Source organism: Engystomops pustulosus, chromosome 3 (assembly GCF_040894005.1).
Source record: "Engystomops pustulosus chromosome 3, aEngPut4.maternal, whole genome shotgun sequence".
Taxonomy (NCBI): Eukaryota; Metazoa; Chordata; class Amphibia; order Anura; family Leptodactylidae; genus Engystomops; species Engystomops pustulosus.
Window position 1 is genome coordinate 150,164,683 of NC_092413.1, and position 21,652 is coordinate 150,186,334.

Below are 21,652 nucleotides of genomic sequence, written 5' to 3' on the forward strand. Positions count from 1 at the left end.
TTTATTGTATGTTAAAAATGAATAATTCAGTATCTCGGAGGACAGAACTAAACAATGTAAGGCTGCAACAAAGCTGTGACTGTGACACTGTGCACATTCAATTATACTTAAAATAGACCTTTTCCCAAGGTGAACACCTTCAGTACACAAGTACACGGTGGCTTTTATAGTTTCTCTGTGGCCTGGGTGTGGCCTGGGTGTGACAGGTAAACAATGCTGCATTGTTCCATGCAGCACTGTTCTCTACTACCATGGGTAAGTGAGAATAATAGAGCTACAGTAGTTAATGATTTGATAATGCATGTGACTACCATGTATCTTCTTCATGCCATGACCAGCTTCTGCATCCAGTCTTTATAAAATGTTTCAATGTTGAGCTGATTTTTTATCTTCTCAGTCTTTGGAAATGGCCCAGCAAGGGGGAGACCTGCGTCCGGTAGCACTTGGAGAACAAGATCATCCAGCATCGGAAACCAAGCAGGACACCAGGAGTAAACAAGAGGAGGCAGAAACTCGCTCCGGCCAGCAATATATCATGAGAAAGTTCTTTGTTGCCAGGGTAAAACAAATGTGTAGCTTCTTTAGAGTGCATAGACTATGTACTTAACTGTTGCCAATGTTCATACAGTCAGGCTTAGATTAAAAGCAGACATTTTGCCTGTAATGTCATCCTCTTCTTGTGAATTAACGCACATGTACTGTGAGGCTGCAATGAAATTTGTGCCTTATTTAGATATTTTTGACATTATTTTTCATCAGAAAGAGACCTTGACTAAAGAAAATACAGACATTTATCAATCTGGGCACCCTGATTCCAGCAGTGAGTTATACTGGTGTATTAGGTCCAAATCCAATGGTTGATTTCTTTGAGCCTTTTCCTTTTCTGAAAGGAGACATTTACAACATTTTCAAAATTGTATTAAAGGAAACCTACCATCAAATATCTTCCTATTAAAGGGAACCTGTCACCACATTTTTCACAAATACAGGTAGTGACAGGTTCCCATAGAGCATTAGTAACTAACTGACACCTTTATTTTAGTTAAAAATGATTCCCCTGAGATTCCCATATTCAACTTTATAGTTTTACCTGGTATTTAAGCATGGCTATAGCGAGTCGAGGTGGGCGTGGTCTCCTCCAGCTTTAATCCAGAAGTTCCTTTCCATCCTATCTCTGTATGAAGCAGTAATGTCATGTGACCAGGGTGATGTCATCGCAGGTCCTTTAAATTTTTAGCATTAGAAAACTGTACACCAAGCATATATATCTAGAGGAGAGGCGATTCTACCATCAATATAGACAAAGGTTCTTCACTGTAAGAGCAGTGAGACTATGGAACTTTCTGCCGCAGGAGGTGGTTATGGCAGACGAATGAAAGTGTGTCTGCGGACCCTTAGTAAATAAGCCCCTTTGGATGTTATTGTGTGTGCTCCATAGATTTGATAAGAATAGTCTTGGTCTTTTTAAATTCACACTTTATTATACTGTACTAAAGTATAGCCTCTGCTTTGTAACATGCCAGTGAAGAACATAAGTATTCTTTATATTTATCCACATAACATACAATGCATGCTAGTGTTAGAGATAAACCGTGACTTTCCATCACAAGATAATTTTCCAAACCAACAACATTCCTTTTATTTCTGAGACAGGAATCACTTTATAAATTACTTGTGGGACAAATTCTAAGGATCATGGATGTCTATTGAAGAAGGACTCTGTTATTTGTATATTCAGATGCAAATATTATTTCATATATTTTAGCACTTTTGTAATGTTTAGCACAATTTCATATCTCCAGGAGTGAATTCGGAATTTTGGCAACAACGTTACTTGCGAAAAAAGTGAACTGAAATATTGGGTTGTTTGAAGAATGTTATAAATAATCTAGTCCTTGATATAACTAGGGCAATCCCAGTCATTCAAATATTTCTGCATTTCTCTCTTAGCCGGGAGCCTTTGATCAAGCCGTTGAAGATCTGAAAAACCAGCTGTTATCAAAGGAGAAAGAAACTGTTAATAGTGCCTGGCTGCTAACAGAGTAAGTGCAGAAGTCAGTCATTATATGAGGCTTGACTCTATACATATAAGTAAATATGCAGCCAGACGCCTTTAAGATGATTCTGCTTTGATACAACAAGTGCTCATTTCTGTTTGCTACTGAGAATCTATTTGCTGTTAATGGTCTGGCACAATAAGTATTGTGTGCCAGCTCTGCACTGGCACTGGAATCATGTTTTCTCTTTGTTTCTACTTAAACATATCCCCAGTAGGTTGCTGTTGAAGAAACAGAATGACAAAAACATTGAACCACCATAGCTGACACCATAGTCTAGAATGGAGATACATCTTGTAATTAAAGCTCTGAGCAGGTGGCAGGGAACAGCTTGTTGAAGGATAGACTGTACACAATATATCCAGGGAAGCTTTTTACTTTTCTTAAAGGAGCAGAGCATGCTATATCTAGTTAGCACAAATTTTTAAATCTTAAAAATGGTTATACAAGTAATATGACTTATTTGGTATCCTGGTCTGTGATCCTGAATGGTGAGCTGCTCTAATTGAACTTGGCATGTCTATGCAATAATCTGCCTGTTGTCATGTAGTAGCACTAAAATAAGACAACTAAAATCATGATCAGCCAGAGATCTCATGTTGTCACCCCATATTCTTAGGTGAGTGGGCAGCCGTAGTTTTTTTTGCCACGCAAGTTAACTTGTGTGATCACCACTACAACCAGAATTAATCTATAATATGCTTGGGATTCATTTCCAATTTATCTCTGATTTGGAACTGAATGGAGGAAGTAGATTAGTGCCAGGCGCAGGCTTATTTTAGCCTTTGTACTTATTTTGCACAGTCATATGACCACAGGGAGGCACATAGGTCACATGACCACTATGTATATGAGTGGTAACCTTCCCCTAGTAATAGATGGGTTCTTTTAAATACCGTATGTTTGTTTTACACATGGCTGATAGATCATGATTAAGATGTTGGAGCATTTAAACACATAGATCTTTTTATTGCATCTCCACCACTGTATAACAATACACCTGCATCTCCACCACTGTATAACCATTCCCCTTGAATAAGGGAAGACCTGTTTCATCTTCAGAGGCATCCTGAATATGCCGGGCTTTCATCTTTGATTCTATCTTTATGGTGCGGGCTTTAGGAGGCTATTTAATTGAAGTGTTGGATCCCCTGCTGTAAGCAAACACAGCTCTGGAGAGAAGTCATAAGCAGTATTTACAGCCACTGGTTGTGACTATTTACTGAAGTGTTAAGCTAGAATGCCCCCAGTTCCGGGTTGTGACTCCTCATAGTAGTGCTCAGCCAGCATGCCCCCAGTCCCTGGTTGTGACTTCTCACTGTGGTGTTCAGCCATCATCGCCCCGGTCCATGGATGTAACTCGACGCTGTACTGTTCAGCCAGCATGTCCCCAGTCCCTAGTTGTGACTCCACACTGTAGTGCTCAGCCAGCATGCCCCCAGTCCCTGGTTGTGATTGCTGGGTGTAGTGTTCAGCCAGCATGCTCCCAGTCCCTTGTTGTGACTCCTCACAGTAGTGTTCAGCCATCATCCCCCCGGTCCATGGATGTAACTCCTCACTGTAGTGCCCAGCCAGCATGCCCCCAGTCCCGTGTTGTGACTCCTCACTGTACTGTTCAGCCAGCATGCCCCCGGTCCATGGTTGTGACTCCTCACTGTAGTACTCAGCCAGCATGCCCCCAGTCCATAGTTGGGACTCCTGACTGTAGTGTTCAGCCACCATGCCCCATTTCCTGGTTGTGACTCCTGACTGTATTGTTCAGCCAGCATGCCCCCAGTTCCTGGTTGTGACTCCTGACTGTAGTGTTCAACCAGTATACCTACACTCCCTGGTTGTGACTCCTGATTGTAGTGTTCAGCCAGCATGCCTACACTCCCTGGTTGTGACTGCTGGGTGTAGTGTTAAGCCAGCATGTTCCCAGTCCCTGGTTGTGACTGTTTACTGTAGTGTTCAGCCAGCATTTCCCCAGTCCCTGGTTGTGACTTCTCATTGAAGTACTCAGCCAGCATGCCCCCATTTCCTGGTTATGACTCCACACTGTAGTGCTCAGCCAGCATGCCCCCAGTCCCTGGTTGTGATTGCTGGGTGTAGTGTTCAGCCAGCATGCTCCCAGTCCCTGGTTGTGACTCCTCACTGTAGTGCTCAGCTAGCATCCCCCCAGTCCCTAGTTGTGACTTCTCACTGTAGTGTTCAGCCATCATCCCCCCAGTCCATGGATGTAACTCCTCACTGTAGTGCTCAGCCAGCATGCCCTCAGTCCTGTGTTGTGACTCCTTATTGTACTGTTCAGCCAGCATGCCCCCGGTCCATGGTTGTGATTGCTGGGTGTAGTGTTCAGCCAGCATGCTCCCAGTCCCTTGTTGTGACTCTTCACAGTAGTGTTCAGCCATCATCCCCCCGGTCCATGGATGTAACTCCTCACTGTAGTGCTCAGCCAGCATGCCCCCAGTCCCGTGTTGTGACTCCTTATTGTACTGTTCAGCCAGCATGCCCCCGGTCCATGGTTGTGACTCCTCACTGTAGTACTCAGCCAGCATGCCCCCAGTCCCTAGTTGGGACCCCTGACTGTAGTGTTCAGCCAGCATGCCCCAGTCCCGTGTTGTGACTCCTCACTGTACTGTTCAGAAAGCATGCCCCCATTTCCTGGTTGTGACTCCTGACTGTAGTGTTCAGCCAGCATGCCTACACTCCCTGATTGTGACTGCTGGGTGTAGTGCTCAGCCAGCATGCCCCCAGTCCCTGGTTGTGACTCCTGACTGTAGTGCTCAGCCAGCATGCCCCCAGTTCCGTGTTGTGACTCCTGACTGTAGTGCTCAGCCAGCATTTCCCCAGTCCCTAGTTGTGACTTCTCATTGAAGTACTCAGCCAGCATGCCCCCATTTCCTGGTAGAGTTAAAGTGGTCACACAGCCCCATCCTTGTAGCTATACAGGATGTGCAGACCAGAGGCATCAGCAGAAGAGGGGGAGACATGGCTCCACCAACCTTGACCCAACAGCAATTTGTCTGGGGGAAGTCAGGGAGGAGATATTTCCTGCACTGCTCATGTTACAGCCACTGCTAGTAAAGGGAAGTAAAAAGACTCCTTTGCCATTTAACCCCTTCCCGGTGAGGCCATTTTTTGTTTTGGCGTTTTCCAATTTTTGCTCCCCTATTTTTGCTTTCTAAGGGCTTGTTTTCTTCCTATTGGTGGCATTTTATTTTTCATCCCTTGTACTGGAAACATGGGGAAAAAATCCAAATGCAGTGACCTTGACAAGAAAAAACGCTTTTGCACCATTATTCTTCTGGGCCCTGGTTAAATTTTTTTTCAGTTTTTTAGACCACCAAGGATAATGATGACATCACTGGGAGTGATTATCACAGTCAAGATGGCGATGCCCAGCTTTGTCGGTGGCATGATAACACTCATGTTCAGTGACAGAAATATTAGGCAGTATGAAGCACACACCCAGTCGGTATGGAGAAGGCTCAACCTGTGAGCCCTCTCCATACACCCCTTGCCACATGAAGACATACCATTAAGGCCACTTCTGCAGGTTTGTGGAGAAATAGAGCAATGTAAGTAAGCCCCCTTAACATCAAACATGACTTTTTCACAAACCTGAATAATCCTCCATAATGTCATTAGGATTTCTAAAAAAGTCATGGTTGCTAAGAGGCAATGTTTTCCTTGTCCCATCATGGAAAACATATTTGCATAACTGCTAGAGTATACAGAGAGCATTCAGAGCGTGTCAGTCGCAGCCTCCACATCAAAGCCTTCTCTCTACTAACTGTTTGTGAGCCGCACCAGTAGTCCTGCAGAGTCATGCCGCATGCATTTCTTCCCAGCTACATGCAAAAGTGTATGGGGCACCATGTTCAGTTTGCCTGTGTAGTGTACAGAGAGCGCCATGACTTGGGGTACCCGTTCTTCATGAATCTGGCGCTCCCTGCACTGCCCCAACCGAGTACACCAACTTTTTTTTTGGTGCACATAGTCCACACAGGGTGTCCGATACACTGTCGTGCTTTGAATGATAAATTCCTGTACACAGGAACGCCCCCTTCAATGACAAAATTTGTGTTGCATGAAGAATAGTGCAGCCACGACACAAAAGGGTCCCGCACAACACATATGTGGGGTGGACACTTCTTAAATATATGTGCAAGCAGTTTGCACATGAAAGAACATGCAAAGTTCGACATTAAACTGGCACGTGGTCCTTAGTAAATGTGCCCCTATGTGTTTTTAAACTCAAAAGGCATTTATCCTTGTAATGGAGCTAATGTGACCTCTATCCTATAGAAAACCCTTTTTCAAGCAATGTGTGCATACAAAAGAGCAAACTTATATACCCCCTTGGTGGGAGGGTTCACAAAGTGACATCATAAACAAATGTGCAATTACAGCATTATTGAGATAGCAGCAGTGATATAAAGTGTCAGTGCATAATTAATAAATATCATATACATATCACATCGTGTACTGTGTATAAAAGAGGTCATGTGCGACTGATTACCGGTGTCCGGCGTCTCCATGTGTGTACAGTGGCGATCCAGCGCCTGATCGCGTCTACATATCTCTACTGCGCATGACCGGAAGTCAAAACAGGCGCATGTGTAGAGAAAAGAATAGAGTGAACGGTGGCCATCTTGGGTAAGGGAATCGCAACCTCTGTGTACTATTAAACGACTGGCAATAACGGGTCAGTAAAATGAGAATGTATCAATTAGAAAAGTCTTATAGACACAAGTGTGTGGTGATATATGTACATTAAGAGACCACGTCACCCATCACGGGCCGGACTGGCAAAAGAGCTTGGCATAAATGCCGGCTAATGCCAGAACCCACGCATAGGTGTGTATGGTGCACATGAACCCAAAAAATTGGGGTCGGGCACCTACACCGTGCAGGAAAGGCCCGCAATGTTGGTGACATTTCGGTCCCATACACAGTGAATACCCCACATACAAATGACCCAGTGCCGATTTAGATGTACACAATGCAGAATCCACGAAATGGCCAAGAGGAGACGTCAGTGCATGAATCAGTTCTTCGAGTGCAAGTGACAGTGCATATAATGTGACAATGATCTAGGAGATAAAAGATAAAAGTATTAAAATCACATAAAGAAGAGAGGTTTTTTGAATATGCAAATAACAAAGTCATTCAGAGGAGGGAAACATAGGTACCACAAGGCGGAGGATATATTCACATAATGGATCCCAGGTTAAAGTCCACATTCAAGCCATGTGGTCTCAGAGTATTTAGCCTATATATCCATTGTAATTCTTTTTTACGCAAGAGTTTCTCCCTGTTGCCCCCACGTCGTAATGCAGGTACGTGATCAATAAGTGTAAACTTAAGTTGTGTTTCAGTGTGTCCACAGTCAAAGAAATGTTTAGAGACTGGAAGGTCTTGTTTGGCTTTTCTAATGGTGTACCTGTGTTGGGTAAAACGGATTTTAAACTCTAATGTTGTTTCTCCAACATATGCCTTGCCACAAGGGCACTTAAGTAAATATATGACATGGTCACTGTTGCAGTTTAAGTAATGCCTAATTCGGAAGGTTTTACCATTGTGATCAAAGGTCTCCCCCTTCAGCATGTGGGAGCAATTCACACAGGATCGGCAGGGAAAACTACCCTTGCGTATCATCCCCCATAGACCAGACTGAGTCGATTTTTTTAGGGATCCAACATCCGCTCTAACTAGTCTGTCCCTTAAATTCCTAGATCTCCTATAGGAGATCTAGGAACAACATTAGAGTTTTAAACAACATTAGAGTTTAAAATCCGTTTTACCCAACACAGGTACACCATTAGAAAAGCCAAACAAGACCTTCCAGTCTCTAAACATTTCTTTGACTGTGGACACACTGAAACACAACTTAAGTTTACACTTATTGATCACGTACCTGCATTACGACGTGGGGGCAACAGGGAGAAACTCTTGCGTAAAAAAGAATTACAATGGATATATAGGCTAAATACTCTGAGACCACATGGCTTGAATGTGGACTTTAACCTGGGATCCATTATGTGAATATATCCTCCGCCTTGTGGTACCTATGTTTCCCTCCTCTGAATGACTTTGTTATTTGCATATTCAAAAAACCTCTCTTCTTTATGTGATTTTAATACTTTTATCTTTTATCTCCTAGATCATTGTCACATTATATGCACTGTCACTTGCACTCGAAGAACTGATTCATGCACTGACGTCTCCTCTTGGCCATTTCGTGGATTCTGCATTGTGTACATCTAAATCGGCACTGGGTCATTTGTATGTGGGGTATTCACTGTGTATGGGACCGAAATGTCACCAACATTGCGGGCCTTTCCTGCACGGTGTAGGTGCCCGACCCCAATTTTTTGGGTTCATGTGCACCATACACACCTATGCGTGGGTTCTGGCATTAGCCGGCATTTATGCCAAGCTCTTTTGCCAGTCCGGCCCGTGATGGGTGACGTGGTCTCTTAATGTACATATATCACCACACACTTGTGTCTATAAGACTTTTCTAATTGATACATTCTCATTTTACTGACCCGTTATTGCCAGTCGTTTAATAGTACACAGAGGTTGCGATTCCCTTACCCAAGATGGCCACCGTTCACTCTATTCTTCTCTCTACACATGCGCCTGTTTTGACTTCCGGTCATGCGCAGTAGAGATATGTAGACGCGATCAGGCGCTGGATCGCCACTGTACACACATGGAGACGCCGGACACCGGTAATCAGTCGCACATGACCTCTTTTATACACAGTACACGATGTGATATGTATATGATATTTATTAATTATGCACTGACACTTTATATCACTGCTGCTATCTCAATAATGCTGTAATTGCACATTTGTTTATGATGTCACTTTGTGAACCCTCCCACCAAGGGGGTATATAAGTTTGCTCTTTTGTATGCACACATTGCTTGAAAAAGGTGATACACACCGAAACGTCGCCGGTTTTGGAATAAACCCTTCCGTTTTTCCATTCATTTTTTGGAGTGCTGCCTCATTTTTTGGGATTTATACACTTGTTAGTCCTCTACCAGGACTGCTGAGTCTTTGCACCCCCCCTTACTAGGGGTTCCTTCTTGACGCTGTGCTGCTGTGAACTTTTTTCTTTTCTATAGAAAACCCTGCTACCATAAAAAAGATGTGATATAATGTGGTATAAATTGCCAAACACAAATAAAATATCTCCTGTAGGATAACACTATATTACTGTCAGACAAAAATAGCAAAATGTAAAAACTTTTTTTTACTTTTGTTTCATCTTTTAAACATAACATTTTGCATTTAAAAAAAATCTTATCAAAAAAGGGTTTGAGCAGGTCTGCACCGGCAGAGTTTCCGCCCATATTTGCTAAGAGGCTGGAGCCTCTTAGTGGATACAGGTACTGGTCGTACTGGTGCTGGCCGGGGGGATTTTAAAACTGAGGTTCAAAACGCCAGTCTCAATGAATTCCCCCCATTATGCCTGGTTAAAAGAACATATTTCTTTATTAAAGTAAAATACAAAGCCCACCCAAGCATAAGCCGTGGAAAACCTACTGGCTAGAGTATAAGCCAAATGCAATGGTCACAGCCTCCCAGTATATAGCCTGCACCCCCCCGGATATAGCCTGCCAGCTGCTGTAGTATATAGCCTGCCAGTCCCTGTAGTATATAGGCAGCCTGCCCCCTGTAGTATATAGCCTGCCAGCCCCCTGTAGTATATAGGCTGCCCATCCCCCTGTAGTATATAGGCTGCCCACCCCCCTGTAGTATATAGCCTGCCAGCCCCCTAGTATATAGCCTGCCTGCCTCCTGTAGTATATAGCCTGCCTGCCTCCTGTAGTATATAGCCTGCCAACTCCATAGTATATAGCCTGCCATGGCCCTGTAGTATATAGTCTGCCAGCCCCCTGTAGTATATAGCCTGCTAGCCCCATAGTATATAGCCAGCCAGCCCCTGTACTTTATAGCCTGCCAGCCCCCTGTAGTATATAGGCTGCCAGCCCCCTAGTGTATAGTCTGCCAGCCACTGTAGTATATAGCCTGATAGCCCCATAGTATATAGCCAGCCAGCCCCTGTACTATATAGCCTGCCAGCCCCCTGTAGTATATAGGCTGCCAGCCCCCTAGTATATGGCCTGCCAGCCCCATAGTATAGAGCTTGCCAGCCCCATAGTATAGAACTAGCCTGCCCCCCTGTAGTAAAAAAAAAGTTAACACTCTACTCACCTCTCCAATATCCCTTGTAGGTTCTCTTCTGTTTCCGATGCTCGGGTACCTCTTTGGGTGCATCCGCTCCTTTTCGGGTCGTTCCGCTCCTCTTTGGGTGTACGAGCCCGGCCAGCACACAGACTGACACCAGCTGCTTGAGGACATCATTGTTTGTGAACCACCGGCATCATGAGGAGACCCGAAGAGGAGCAGAACGACAACCGAAGAGGAGCCAAAGAGGAATGGAAGAACCCAAAGAGGACTCAAAGGACCCGAGAAGACACCGGAGCATCAGAGGCAGAAGAGAACCTATGGGGGATGTTGGAAAGGTGAGTACATTGTTAACTTTTTTTTTACTACAGGGGGCAGGCTAGCTCTATACTATGGGGCTGGCAGGCTATATACTACAGAGGGGGAAGTTGGAAAGGGGAGTACAGTGTTAATTTTTTATATAGACTCGAGTATAAGCCGACACAAATTTGTTGCTGAAAAACTCGGCTTATACTCGACTATATACTGTATTTACAGTATTGATTTATACAAATTTGTTAAAAGTAGGTTTGTCCTTTTTTTCTTTTTTTTAAAAAAAAGTATAATTTATCCACAGGAATTTTTTGCAGTTTCTTCATCAGCTCCAGTGAAATAAGTTGTCAGAGTGTGTGTCTCTGTGTAAGCCAACTATAGAGAATTTATACTCTAAGCAAAATGTTTGAGAGATCTTCATTGGGCATTACAAGAGAAACACCAGGTGACACCTGATAGCCAAATATAAGGGCTTGATTGGGCACTATGCCCTTTGGAGTTTATTGTGTTTTTGTTGATATAAAGTCTGTCTATAGCACGAAACTAACTAGAAGAGTTGGCAAACTGGGCTTCTAATTCATGAATATGTCATTGGGAATCACCCTGGCCTGCTCTTCCTTTATTTGCCTATAAAGTGCAGTATTGCCTCTATCAATAGTGGATTGTGAATCTATGTGGCTACATCATGTTTCTGAGCTGTGTTCTCAACAGGCATAATGGTGGACAAGGTGCTTGCCGAGTGATTGTACATAGGTGTATTGATGATGATTACATTTCCTTCTTTCTTTTTATGATTTCAGTCAGTTAAAAAGGGGTGATGAAACAGTGTTGGGGAAATGTTTACATTTTCTTGTGCGCTGTTTTGTTATATATATATTTTTTAATTTTTGTGGTTGATCCAAACTTCTTCCTTTTAAGGATTATGGAGGGCCCAGTGCTCTTAAGAACATTGAGTTCTGCAGAAATTTTTATGTAACCTTGGCCATATGTGTGCCTTGCCACAATTCTGTCTCTAAGCTCCTTGGGCAGTTCCCTAGACCTCATGATTCTCATGTGTTCTGACATGTACTGTAAGCTGTGAGGTCTAATAGAGACATGTTTTTGCCTTTCCTAATCAAGACCAATCAGTTTACTTAAACACAACAGGACTCCAATGAAGAAGTAGAACTATCTCAATCAGGTTCAGAAGGAAATGCACAGCATAAGATATAAATATGAGCTTTTCGGCAAAATGTCTTAATACTTCTGGCCATGTCATATTTCTATCAGATATTTACATTTCTTTTTTTTCTGTCATATGGGGTGGAGAGTGTACATTAATGAGCAAATAAAGAACTTTTTTGATCAATTGGATACAATGAAAAAAAGATTTAAAAATGTAACGTGGTCTGAATACTGTCTGTATCCACTGTAAGGCTACAGCGGCCCCTCCCCTCTCCACAGCGATGCATGGCGTACGGTGCCATAACACAGGGAAATATAGGACATATCCTAACTTTTCCCCATGTACGGAGCTTCTGAAGATCTTTCTAGTATCCTTGTGCTTTGGAATCAGTGACCCACATTTATTAAATTATCTGCACCAGTTTTTTGTCTGACTTTGCACTGTAAAGAATGAAAACTTCTTGCACACATATTTATAAAATGTCTGCGCCAGTTTTGTGTCGCGGCTGCACTGTGTCCGACAAGACAGAAAAAAATGTGCACCTTAAGGTGCTTTCTGTCAGTGTTTTCTGATTTTCGCCACAATTGTGTCTGCACCACAATTCTGCAGCATGGACAGAGTGCAACAAAAAAATGGTGCCCACTTCCAGAGCAGTGCAGGGGGCGCCAGTTTACTGAAGACTGTGAACCAGTTTTGATTAATCAGGCACACTCTACAGGCTGCACTAGTTTTGATAAATGTGGGCCAGTGTGTCTGCTTTACATACAGGGTTTTCTAGACTCATTTAAAGTCTGGATTTCAGTTGGATTTTTACATTTTTCTTCCGAGTTGAAAAGCTGCTTGCATGATATTTTTTTTCTTATTTTCACATTCTCTAGGGCTGTCAGAATCTTTCTAAATGAAGACAGCCACTCACAGAAACTTGTGAGGTTTTACAGTTTTGTTCGTAATCCAGATGGGAGATATTTTTTAACAAGATTTCAGAATGAATAATCACCATAATGTCAAATTAAAGAGCTGGCATGCAGTTTCTATCCCTCCGGTTATTTAGCTTGACAAAATGCTGCCACCTTGAGGTTAAACTCCAAAATGCATGTATAATATAATTGATACATGCTGTCCTTTACTAAAGTGCTACATCTGATACATTTTTGTTTAATTTCTGGCAGAATTGATCATTGGAACAATGAAAAGGAACGTGTGGTTCTATTAACAGCCAATAATATTTTTATCTGCAAGTACGACTTCATCATGCTGTGCTGCCAACAAATCCAGAAGGTTCCTTTGAACTTCGTAGACCGGATATGTCGTGGACCATTCGTATTTCCGCAGAAATCCTTAGACAAGTAGGTGTGAAAATACATGCTTTGTGCTCACCATTATATTTGTTGCCGTATTGAATATTGGAGTTGAATTGGGCTCTAATTGTGCCCAGCCAGGACTTACTATTATTCACTGGGAGGGCATTAAAGTCCATGTTAGCAATTTTCCTACCAGATTTTATAGAAATCTACATTGCTATTATTACCCAGAAAGCTGTAATTTATAGGTACGCTGTGCACCTGACAGATAATGCTGTTCAAATAACAGATCTAGGTAATAATATTAATAATTCCTTTATTTATATTGTGCAGACAGATTATGCAGCGTTGCACAGAGCTTGCCAGATCAGTTTCTGTCCCCAATAGGGCTCACAATCTAATCAACCTATGTTTTCGAGTGTGGGAGGAAACCGGAGGAAACTCACACACACACACACACACACACAGAACATGCAAACTCTGTGCAGTTATGTCACACGACCTGTACAAGTGGTGCCTGCTGTGCTGCCTTGCAGCACTGGGTCAACACCTCACATTCAAAAAAGCTTGAAAACACACACATTCTGTGACAAACAAAGAACTTTGTCAAGCTAAAAAAAATTGAATCATAGTTAACGGGAACCTGTCACCTCCGACCAACTAAAAAAAACTTGGACCGTACCTTAGAGAACACTGTAAAGTCGTCTCAATGCGTCTAATACACTTAATCTGCGTTGCTTCTGTGGGATAAAAACGACTTTAATTCCTCTTGTCTTCTTTCATTTATCCAGTCAAGGAGGCGGGAGAGCCTTCTGATGCAGTCGAGCTTCCCCTGCCTCCTGATGGCAGCTCTGGCTCGCACCCAGACACCTCGGCACTGCCCCCAGCATTATGTCACTACACTTCAGTGTACTCAAGGGCCCAGAAGCAATACAGTACAGGCCGACACCTGGGACCGGAATCTAAGTGGCACCCGGTCTTCACCAGAGCCCGCCACAGGCATTACTCGTCGGGACGGGCAGCACGGGATGTAGTTAGGGATGTAGCAATAGGAGGAGGCTGCAAAGGAGCATAGTCAGGAATGGAACTGGGGTCACAACGAGAAATCGCAGTAACAGCGCAGGGCTTCAGACAAAGCTTTCTCTAAGGCACAAGGCACGAAGATCCGTCAGGGAAGATGGGAAGGGGTCTGTATTATCAGCTATTGGTTGGTCTATGGTCTGCGTTATCAACCAGTGTCTGGTCTGGGGACTGCGGTATTAGCCATAGTTTGGTCTAGGGATTGCGGTAACAGCCATTTTCTGGCCTGGGGTCTGCTGTATCAGCCATTTTCTGGCCTGGGGTCTGCTGTATCAGTCATTGTCTGTTCTGGAGACTGCAGTATCAGACATTTCTGGATCTGGATACTGCGGTATCAGCCATTGTCTGGTCTGGGGAGAAGTGATATATTAGCCATTGTCTAGTCTGGGATCTGTGGTACCAGCCATTGTGTAATCTGGTGACTGTGGTAGCAGCCATTGTCTGGTCTGGAATCTGCAGTATCAGCCATTGCCAGATCTGGGGATCTCAGTATTAGCCATTGTATGTCCTGGGGTCTGCAGTATCATCCATTGTCTGGTCTCGGGAGTGTAATCTTGGGATTGCGTTATCAGCAATGGCTGGATCTGGGGAGTGTAATCTTGGGATTGCGTTATCAGCAATGTCTGGATCTGGTATCAGCCATAGCTGGATCTGGGGTCTGCGGTATCAGGCATTGCTGGATCTGGGGTCTGCGGTATCAGCAATTGCTGGATTTAGGAACAGTTTCAGCTATTGCCGGTTCTTGGGAGTGAGTTATAAACCATAGTCTGGACTGGGGTCTGCGGTATCAGCCATGGCTGGATCTTGGGAGTGCATTATCAGCCACTGCTTGGTCTGGGTTCTGCAGTATCAGTCATATGCTACTATTGAGTCTGCTGTATCAGCCTTTGCCTTGTGTGGCACCTGCAGTATCAGCCGTTTCCTGATCTGGGGATTGTGGTATAAGCCATTGCCTGATCGGTGGTTGGTATTTTTTGTCATTTCTGGGGTGGTATTTGTAGTTTCTGAGGAAGTATTTTGTGTTTCACTGAGGTATTTGATGCTTTTGTGGTTGTTAGAGAATTGTACGGTGGCCCTTAGATAAAAAAAAGGTTGTACACCCCTTCTTCATGCAAGATTACAGTTGCCTAAATTACCTTTTATGCTTTGAAAACAGTGTCCATAATGATTTTTTTTGCATAAATAACTATCATAACAATTACACACGCCAATAGTTTATTTATTGGTATCACTGAAAATGGTTGGAGGATTGTTTTTACTCTTCAGGAATAAATGTACAGCGATGAGTACAGGTTGAGTATCACTCCTTGTAAACTGTCACAATAAAGTCCAACTATTTAAAAAAATTTGCAGGTGGGCTAGGGAGGGCTGCTAAAAAAATTAACCTTTACATACCTCCTCCAGTGCTCATAGTCTCCCACACCATGGTCCGTCGGAGTCATGTCCCTGTTTGTTTAGAGAAGCACAGCACAGGAGACTGGGAACACTGGAGGAGGTAAGTAAAGGTTTCTTTTTTTTAAACAGCCCTCTGCTAACAGGGAGCCAGATCGGGGAATACGGCAGCAATTTATAACGTAATTCATGCAGTTTAGCAGCGACAACTCCGGATGAATGTTCCGGTGCGTTATCGTGCTGAAACAGCACCTTGTTTTTGGCCAAATGCGGCCGTGTCTCCTTCAACTTTTTGTCAAAGCGGTCCAATAACTCAATGTAGAATTGTCCAGTGATCGTTCTTCCTTTTTTCTAAAAAATCCATAAGGATCACGCCATTCACATCCCAAAAAATTGTCGCCATGACCTTTGCAGCCGATGGGACCATCTTTGCTTTCTTTGGAGCAGATTTACCAGGAGAAATCCATTGTTTTGATTGTTGCTTAGTTTCTGGTGTGTTATGATGAATCCAGGTTTCATCAACGGTGACAACTTGACGCAAAAACTCCTTTGGATCTCGCTTAAATTGCTCCAAACACTGCTTCCGTTAAGTTAACAGCCACTTCCGCATGTTGTCCATCGTGAGCAATCGCGGCACGCATTGGGCCGACAATTTTTTCATTGCCAAATTATCATATAAAATATTAATTTCCATTCTGGTAGACACACCTATAGCCTCTGCCACTTCGCGAACTTTCGTTCGTCGATCAGCGAGTATCATGTTGTGGACTTTTTGAATGATTTCCTCGTTAACCACGTCTCCCGGGCGTCCTGGTCGCTCCTCATCAAAAACGGATGTTCATCCACGTTTAAATTCGTTAAAATAAAATCTAACTGTGGTCATAGATGGTGAAGTGTCCCCATAAACAGCATCCAACTTTGCTTTTATCTCCTCGCAGGTAAACATACCCCCTTAGTATAATATCTCCTATTGGCTCGGATCCATATTGTGGGTGGTCCACTAGGTATATATACCTTTCATTTGCCACACTGCAGCACACCCACTTGAGGAATCGACGGCGAAACGTACGTCGGGGTGCTGCGGTGGCGGTCAGGGAGCTCTTACACTTTTTGGTAGGCACCTATGTACATAACGCCCCCTTCTTTTGGGGGGGGGGGCAATAATACTGTCTGGGTCCTGTACATATATATACATTGTGCTCTCTTAATATTTGCTTACATGTCCATTGGGATGGCTGACTGTATTATCAATTAACCACCATCGCTTTTTGTATGTTTGTTGTGTGTTTTACGTGATATTTTTTACAATTTTTGTCTTTTTGATTGCTATGTGGAAATAAAGATAAAAGACTTTTTACCTGGCTTTGACTTCTAACCTATCAATCAGTCTGCAATTTGTTTTGCCGTCGTTTGATAAATGGCAGCACACAATGGTAACACCAACTTCCCTCAGGAACGTCCTCTGTCGTCAAACACGGGTACTTATTGAACCGCCCGCGTAATTAGCTATCTGCAGGCTTATCTCCTTTTGCCATTCTTCCTGGCAACCATGGGAATCGCTAGATGGCTAGATACGAGAGGAGGCTTGTTGGGCCTTGAGTGATGTCACAAACATATGACTCATTACATGCTTCAGGTTGGCCTATTATAAACATGTTGTCCTGATTCATATGAATGCCCTCAGTGCTCTGGCCTTAGTGCCCTTAGATAATGTCACAACAGGATGTCCCACGCACTTCAGGAATAGCTGATGATGATTTTATAAGAAGAGATGATAGATAGCCAGAAGCATGATATAGGTATTGTTGGAATTGTTGTCAAAGGCTCGCTGTGATAAAAAAAACTTTTGACATTACCTTTACAGTTATACTTTAAATTAATAAAATAGAAGTTATACTTCATCTTTTTCCAAACTTCATATATTATAATGTACTTCTCCCTCTGCTCTGTAAAATGATGCCCTTGCTCTACATTACATTCTGCATGGGATAGACTTGCTTAAAAAAAGATATATTACTTTTCTGAGCCCATTGTATGACAACCACCAAGTAATATGAATAGGGATTAGTATAACAGGTGGCTGGAATGAGGGCAAGGTAAAATAAGGGTGCATACCTGATTCCAGACCCCATCCAATGCAAGTTCCCTCTGGTCCTCTGTTGACATCTCTAGCTGGACCTGACATGCAGTTACAGGAGGGGAACAGTGACATTAAGCACTAGAGTAGACATTCTCCCTTCTGCAACTGCTCAGGCCACTGACTTGTCATTGCTGCAACCCACTCATACAGATTCATCAGCAATGGACCTTATTTTTCCTTGCTCCAACTTCAGCTGCCCTGGGTGTTTTAGTAAAACTGTAAAATAAAACAAATCGTGTATTATCTATACGATTGGTGTATTATCTTTCTTTCCCAGCAGAGGTCCCTTCAACTCCAAAAATTATCTGGAGCATTATTTTGTGCGCTAGTACAATCCACTGCAGATTGTTCAGGTGATTGTTATGCTGCATCCTCATAAAAAGCCTTTGGAATGTGCAAGAATGTAATTAGAAGCCTGGTTCAGGCACATGGAACCTTCTCTAGTGCAGACCCTCCGATTCTTTAATTGTCATACATGCTTCCAATAGTTGCTGGTGTTTTTATATGATTAAGTGAAGACAATTTATAAGGTGGTAAAAAAAACATTTTGGGATGTAAATGGCTGAGGTTGTAACTTTTTCAGAAATTAAGGGATCACACAGTTATTCAGCTGCAAGCAATATGTTCTTTGGAGTGCAGTAGGGTACTTTGACTTCTAGTATTTTACAAAGTTGTGCTTTGCTTTTTTTCAGCTAGACATCATTTTATATTGGTTTGAAACTCCTCCTAGGTTTATATATACATTATATTGGTGCAACCCAGCCCTGACACCAACATCGGGGATCAAACCAATTAGATATTGCAGTCAATCATGGACCGCTGTGTTTAAGCAACTGCAAGCTCCATCTGCCACCCATCAACAGCATGCAGTTGGATTCACAGGGTGCCGATAATATTGTATTAACTATCTATTATCCCAGAAGATATAATGGTTCAGTGCATATAGTTCCAAATATTACTGCCATTTAGTGACTGAGCTCCATAAAGACTATGACAAACCAGTGCCATGTACATGGAAATGAATTTGACAAAACAATGTTCATGTGCATAGTGCACAATAATAGACTTAAAGGGATTTGGGACACTAAAAAACTACATTGATAGATGCAGTGATGGATCAGTGTCGACAGCTGTTATTTTATGTACCGTGTGACTGTTCCCTAAGGGTCAGAACTCTCTTTATTTACTGATTATTTATAGACTATAGTTTTTGAAGTTCTATGAAAAACTTTGACAGACTGTTGCCTATTGAACACCCTATATGATAAAGGCCACACATCCTTTTTCCCAATGGATACATCAAGAGGCTTTGGTCTTGAAAGTTTGCAGGTTTTAAAGAGTGCGCAGGCACAGGACAGAAATGCTGTGCCCCTTCATGCCCCCTCCACGCTCACATGGCCTGGAGATGGCGTAATCACAAAAATAATCACAAATTCTTGCACACTGCAAAATCTGGGGTAGAAGCACTGATAAAACTCTTCTACAATGTTCTGTTTGACCCTCTACTACCCAATATGTGCTGATAGGGAACATATCTCCACCTGCAGGTTCATCTTGCAACAGTGGTGCAACAGGGCAGAAATGGGTCAGCTTTTATGGTGTTCTGGAAGCTGCTAACTTTGAAGTCAGCATATCAGATTTTCTTAGCATTTCTCCCTGAGCTAAGGTGGGGGAGGCAGAGTGCACTGCAGGCAAGAGGTAATTTCAATTTAAATAGCTGACTCTTCCAAGTTCTGTAATTGTGCAGTGAAGACTAGGATAACTCCAGGCACCCTGTTGTTAGGGCTGTGTTATTTTTTATGGGGCGTGGGGTCTGAGGGATGTGCTTTTATCGTGTAATTATATCTTGTTATTATACTGTGCCACTGGCTCAGTACAACCTCCCCAAAGGAAGATAATTACGATGAAGCTAGTGAATGAATACATGTGTATATATGACGGAGGATCTGCATGTCTCTGCCTGTCCCACATTCCTTCCACTAACGCAATCACAAGGTTTCCTGTACCTGGCAGATATGATATCTGGCTTTAAAGAGAACCTACCACCCCGATTTTACCTATAAAGGTAGAAGGGGTGGTAGGTGGATGAATGGGACGTGAGGATAGCCCTTTTTTGGGCTAATCCTCACGTCCCGGGTGTCTTTTAGAAAACTTTATTGGAGGCATATGTAAATTTTTGTATGCGGCTACTGGGGGGTGGAGTAGCTGGACATGAGGCTACGCATGCGCAGTAGCTCCGGCCCTGGAGCCGCGGCCGCGCAGCCAAAGACCTGCGTTCTGCGCATGGGCAGAACACAGGGGACCAGAACGAGGGTGCGCAGCTACGAGGAACTGCGCGCCGAAGATTAAATGGTAGGCGGAGTAATGTGGCTGCTGGGGCGTGGAGTAGCCACGACTAGTAGCCTCATGTCCGGCTACTCCGCGCCCCAGTAGCCGCTTAAAAAATTTTACATATGCCTCCAATAAAGTTTTCTAAAAGACACCCGGGACATGAGGATTAGCCCAAAAAAGGGCTATCCTCACGTCCCATTCATCCACCTACCACCCCTTCTACCTTTATAGGTAGAATCGGGGTGGTAGGTTCCCTTTAAAGGAAATTTACCTGGTGTATTTTAGGTACCTGGAGAATATGTATTGATGTATATTTTTTGTGACTGAGTTTCATAGTATTGACAATATCTCTACATTTTGATTATAAGCCACTAATGCTCTTTTAAAACAGTAGGCTGTCAGTCAATGAACAGGACAACCCACTGGATGGTTGAATCCTGAGTAAGCATTTATAATGAGTATTTTCCCCAGAAACTATATATTGTATACTAGTATATAAAGTATAGTGTATTAAGATACTTGGGCACATTTACTTACCCGGTCCTGCGCGATCCCCGCTGTGCCTTGTCCGACGAGAATGAACTTTGCAGCGATTCTTAAAGATTGTGTGCCCGATTTCCTTCATCTGTCTCTTCCCTGCCAGGTCCGCCGGAGTTCACCTTCTTCTTCCAGGTGCATATAAGTGCATGTCTTGCGACACGATTTTAAAGTTAAATCCCGCGCTCGGTCCAAATCTGTTGGATCGTCCTGCACCCCCTCCCATTTCTGCCGCATGAAAGTCGGCGCCAAAATCCTAAAAATTTCTAAAAGCCAACAAAAGTGCGATCATAGGGTTCATAGTTATGTGTTGGTCCTGTTAGAATAGTACACAAATATTGTATCATGTATCTAACTAAAAAGAGAACAGTCTATTATCTATAATATGTCACCCTAAAGTAGTTGTTGCTGTTCAGCAAAGTATAAAAAAGTTATTAGCGTCAGAATATGGTAAAACAGCTAGTTTTTTTTTACAAAAGATTATTAGTTTTTAAAACTATACTAAAACATATTAAACTTATATCTGGTATTTCCATCATCATAACTACCTAAATAATAAAGGAGTGTAGCACACAGTGAAAGCTGTAAAAAGATGGCCCTCAAGAAAATGCCACAAATGCATTTTTGTCAATTTCACCTCATTTGGAATTTTTTTCCAGTTTTCCAGTACACTGCATAAAATATTTAATAGCACAATTTGTCCAGCAGGTAATAAACTCTTATAGGTATCTGTAAATGGAAACATCAAAATATTATGGCTTTTGGAACAAGGGGAATAAAAAAACAAATGCAAAATTGAAACAGGGCTGAGTCACGTAAGAGTGAAATCTAGCTATATTAAAGGAAATCTACCATCAAAATCAAGAACAATCAAAACCAGGGACACTTACTCATAGACACAGGCACTGTGACTGTGGTAATCTTCTTATATTTGTTATCCATGACCTCCTTCTGTCACGGTTGCACCCGCGATCCTCGGTATGGATTGAGGGTGTACCCGTGCCTGATGCCGCGGTCCCCGCTCCCCCAGCTCTCACTTACCTCTCCTGGCTCCGGCCTGCACTCTTGCTCCCAGCATGCATGCCGCATGCTTCTTCCATGCAGTCGCATGCTCCTGCCACTAGAGGGGGCGCGCGCTGACTTCTA

At 43.0% G+C, this 21,652-nt stretch overlaps 1 protein-coding gene across 2 annotated transcripts in view; it reads left to right on the forward strand.

Moving 5' to 3' along the window:
* Positions 1-21,652, forward strand: part of TPRG1 (tumor protein p63 regulated 1) — a 54,279-nt gene that overhangs the window by 5,025 nt on the left and 27,602 nt on the right. For both annotated transcript variants that reach the window (XM_072142556.1, XM_072142557.1), the window contains exons 2-4: positions 398-559; positions 1,951-2,042; positions 12,895-13,071. In XM_072142556.1, coding sequence (XP_071998657.1) covers positions 407-559; positions 1,951-2,042; positions 12,895-13,071 — 422 coding nt within the window. In that variant the 5' untranslated portion in view covers positions 398-406. The remainder of the gene's footprint in view (positions 1-397; positions 560-1,950; positions 2,043-12,894; positions 13,072-21,652) is intronic.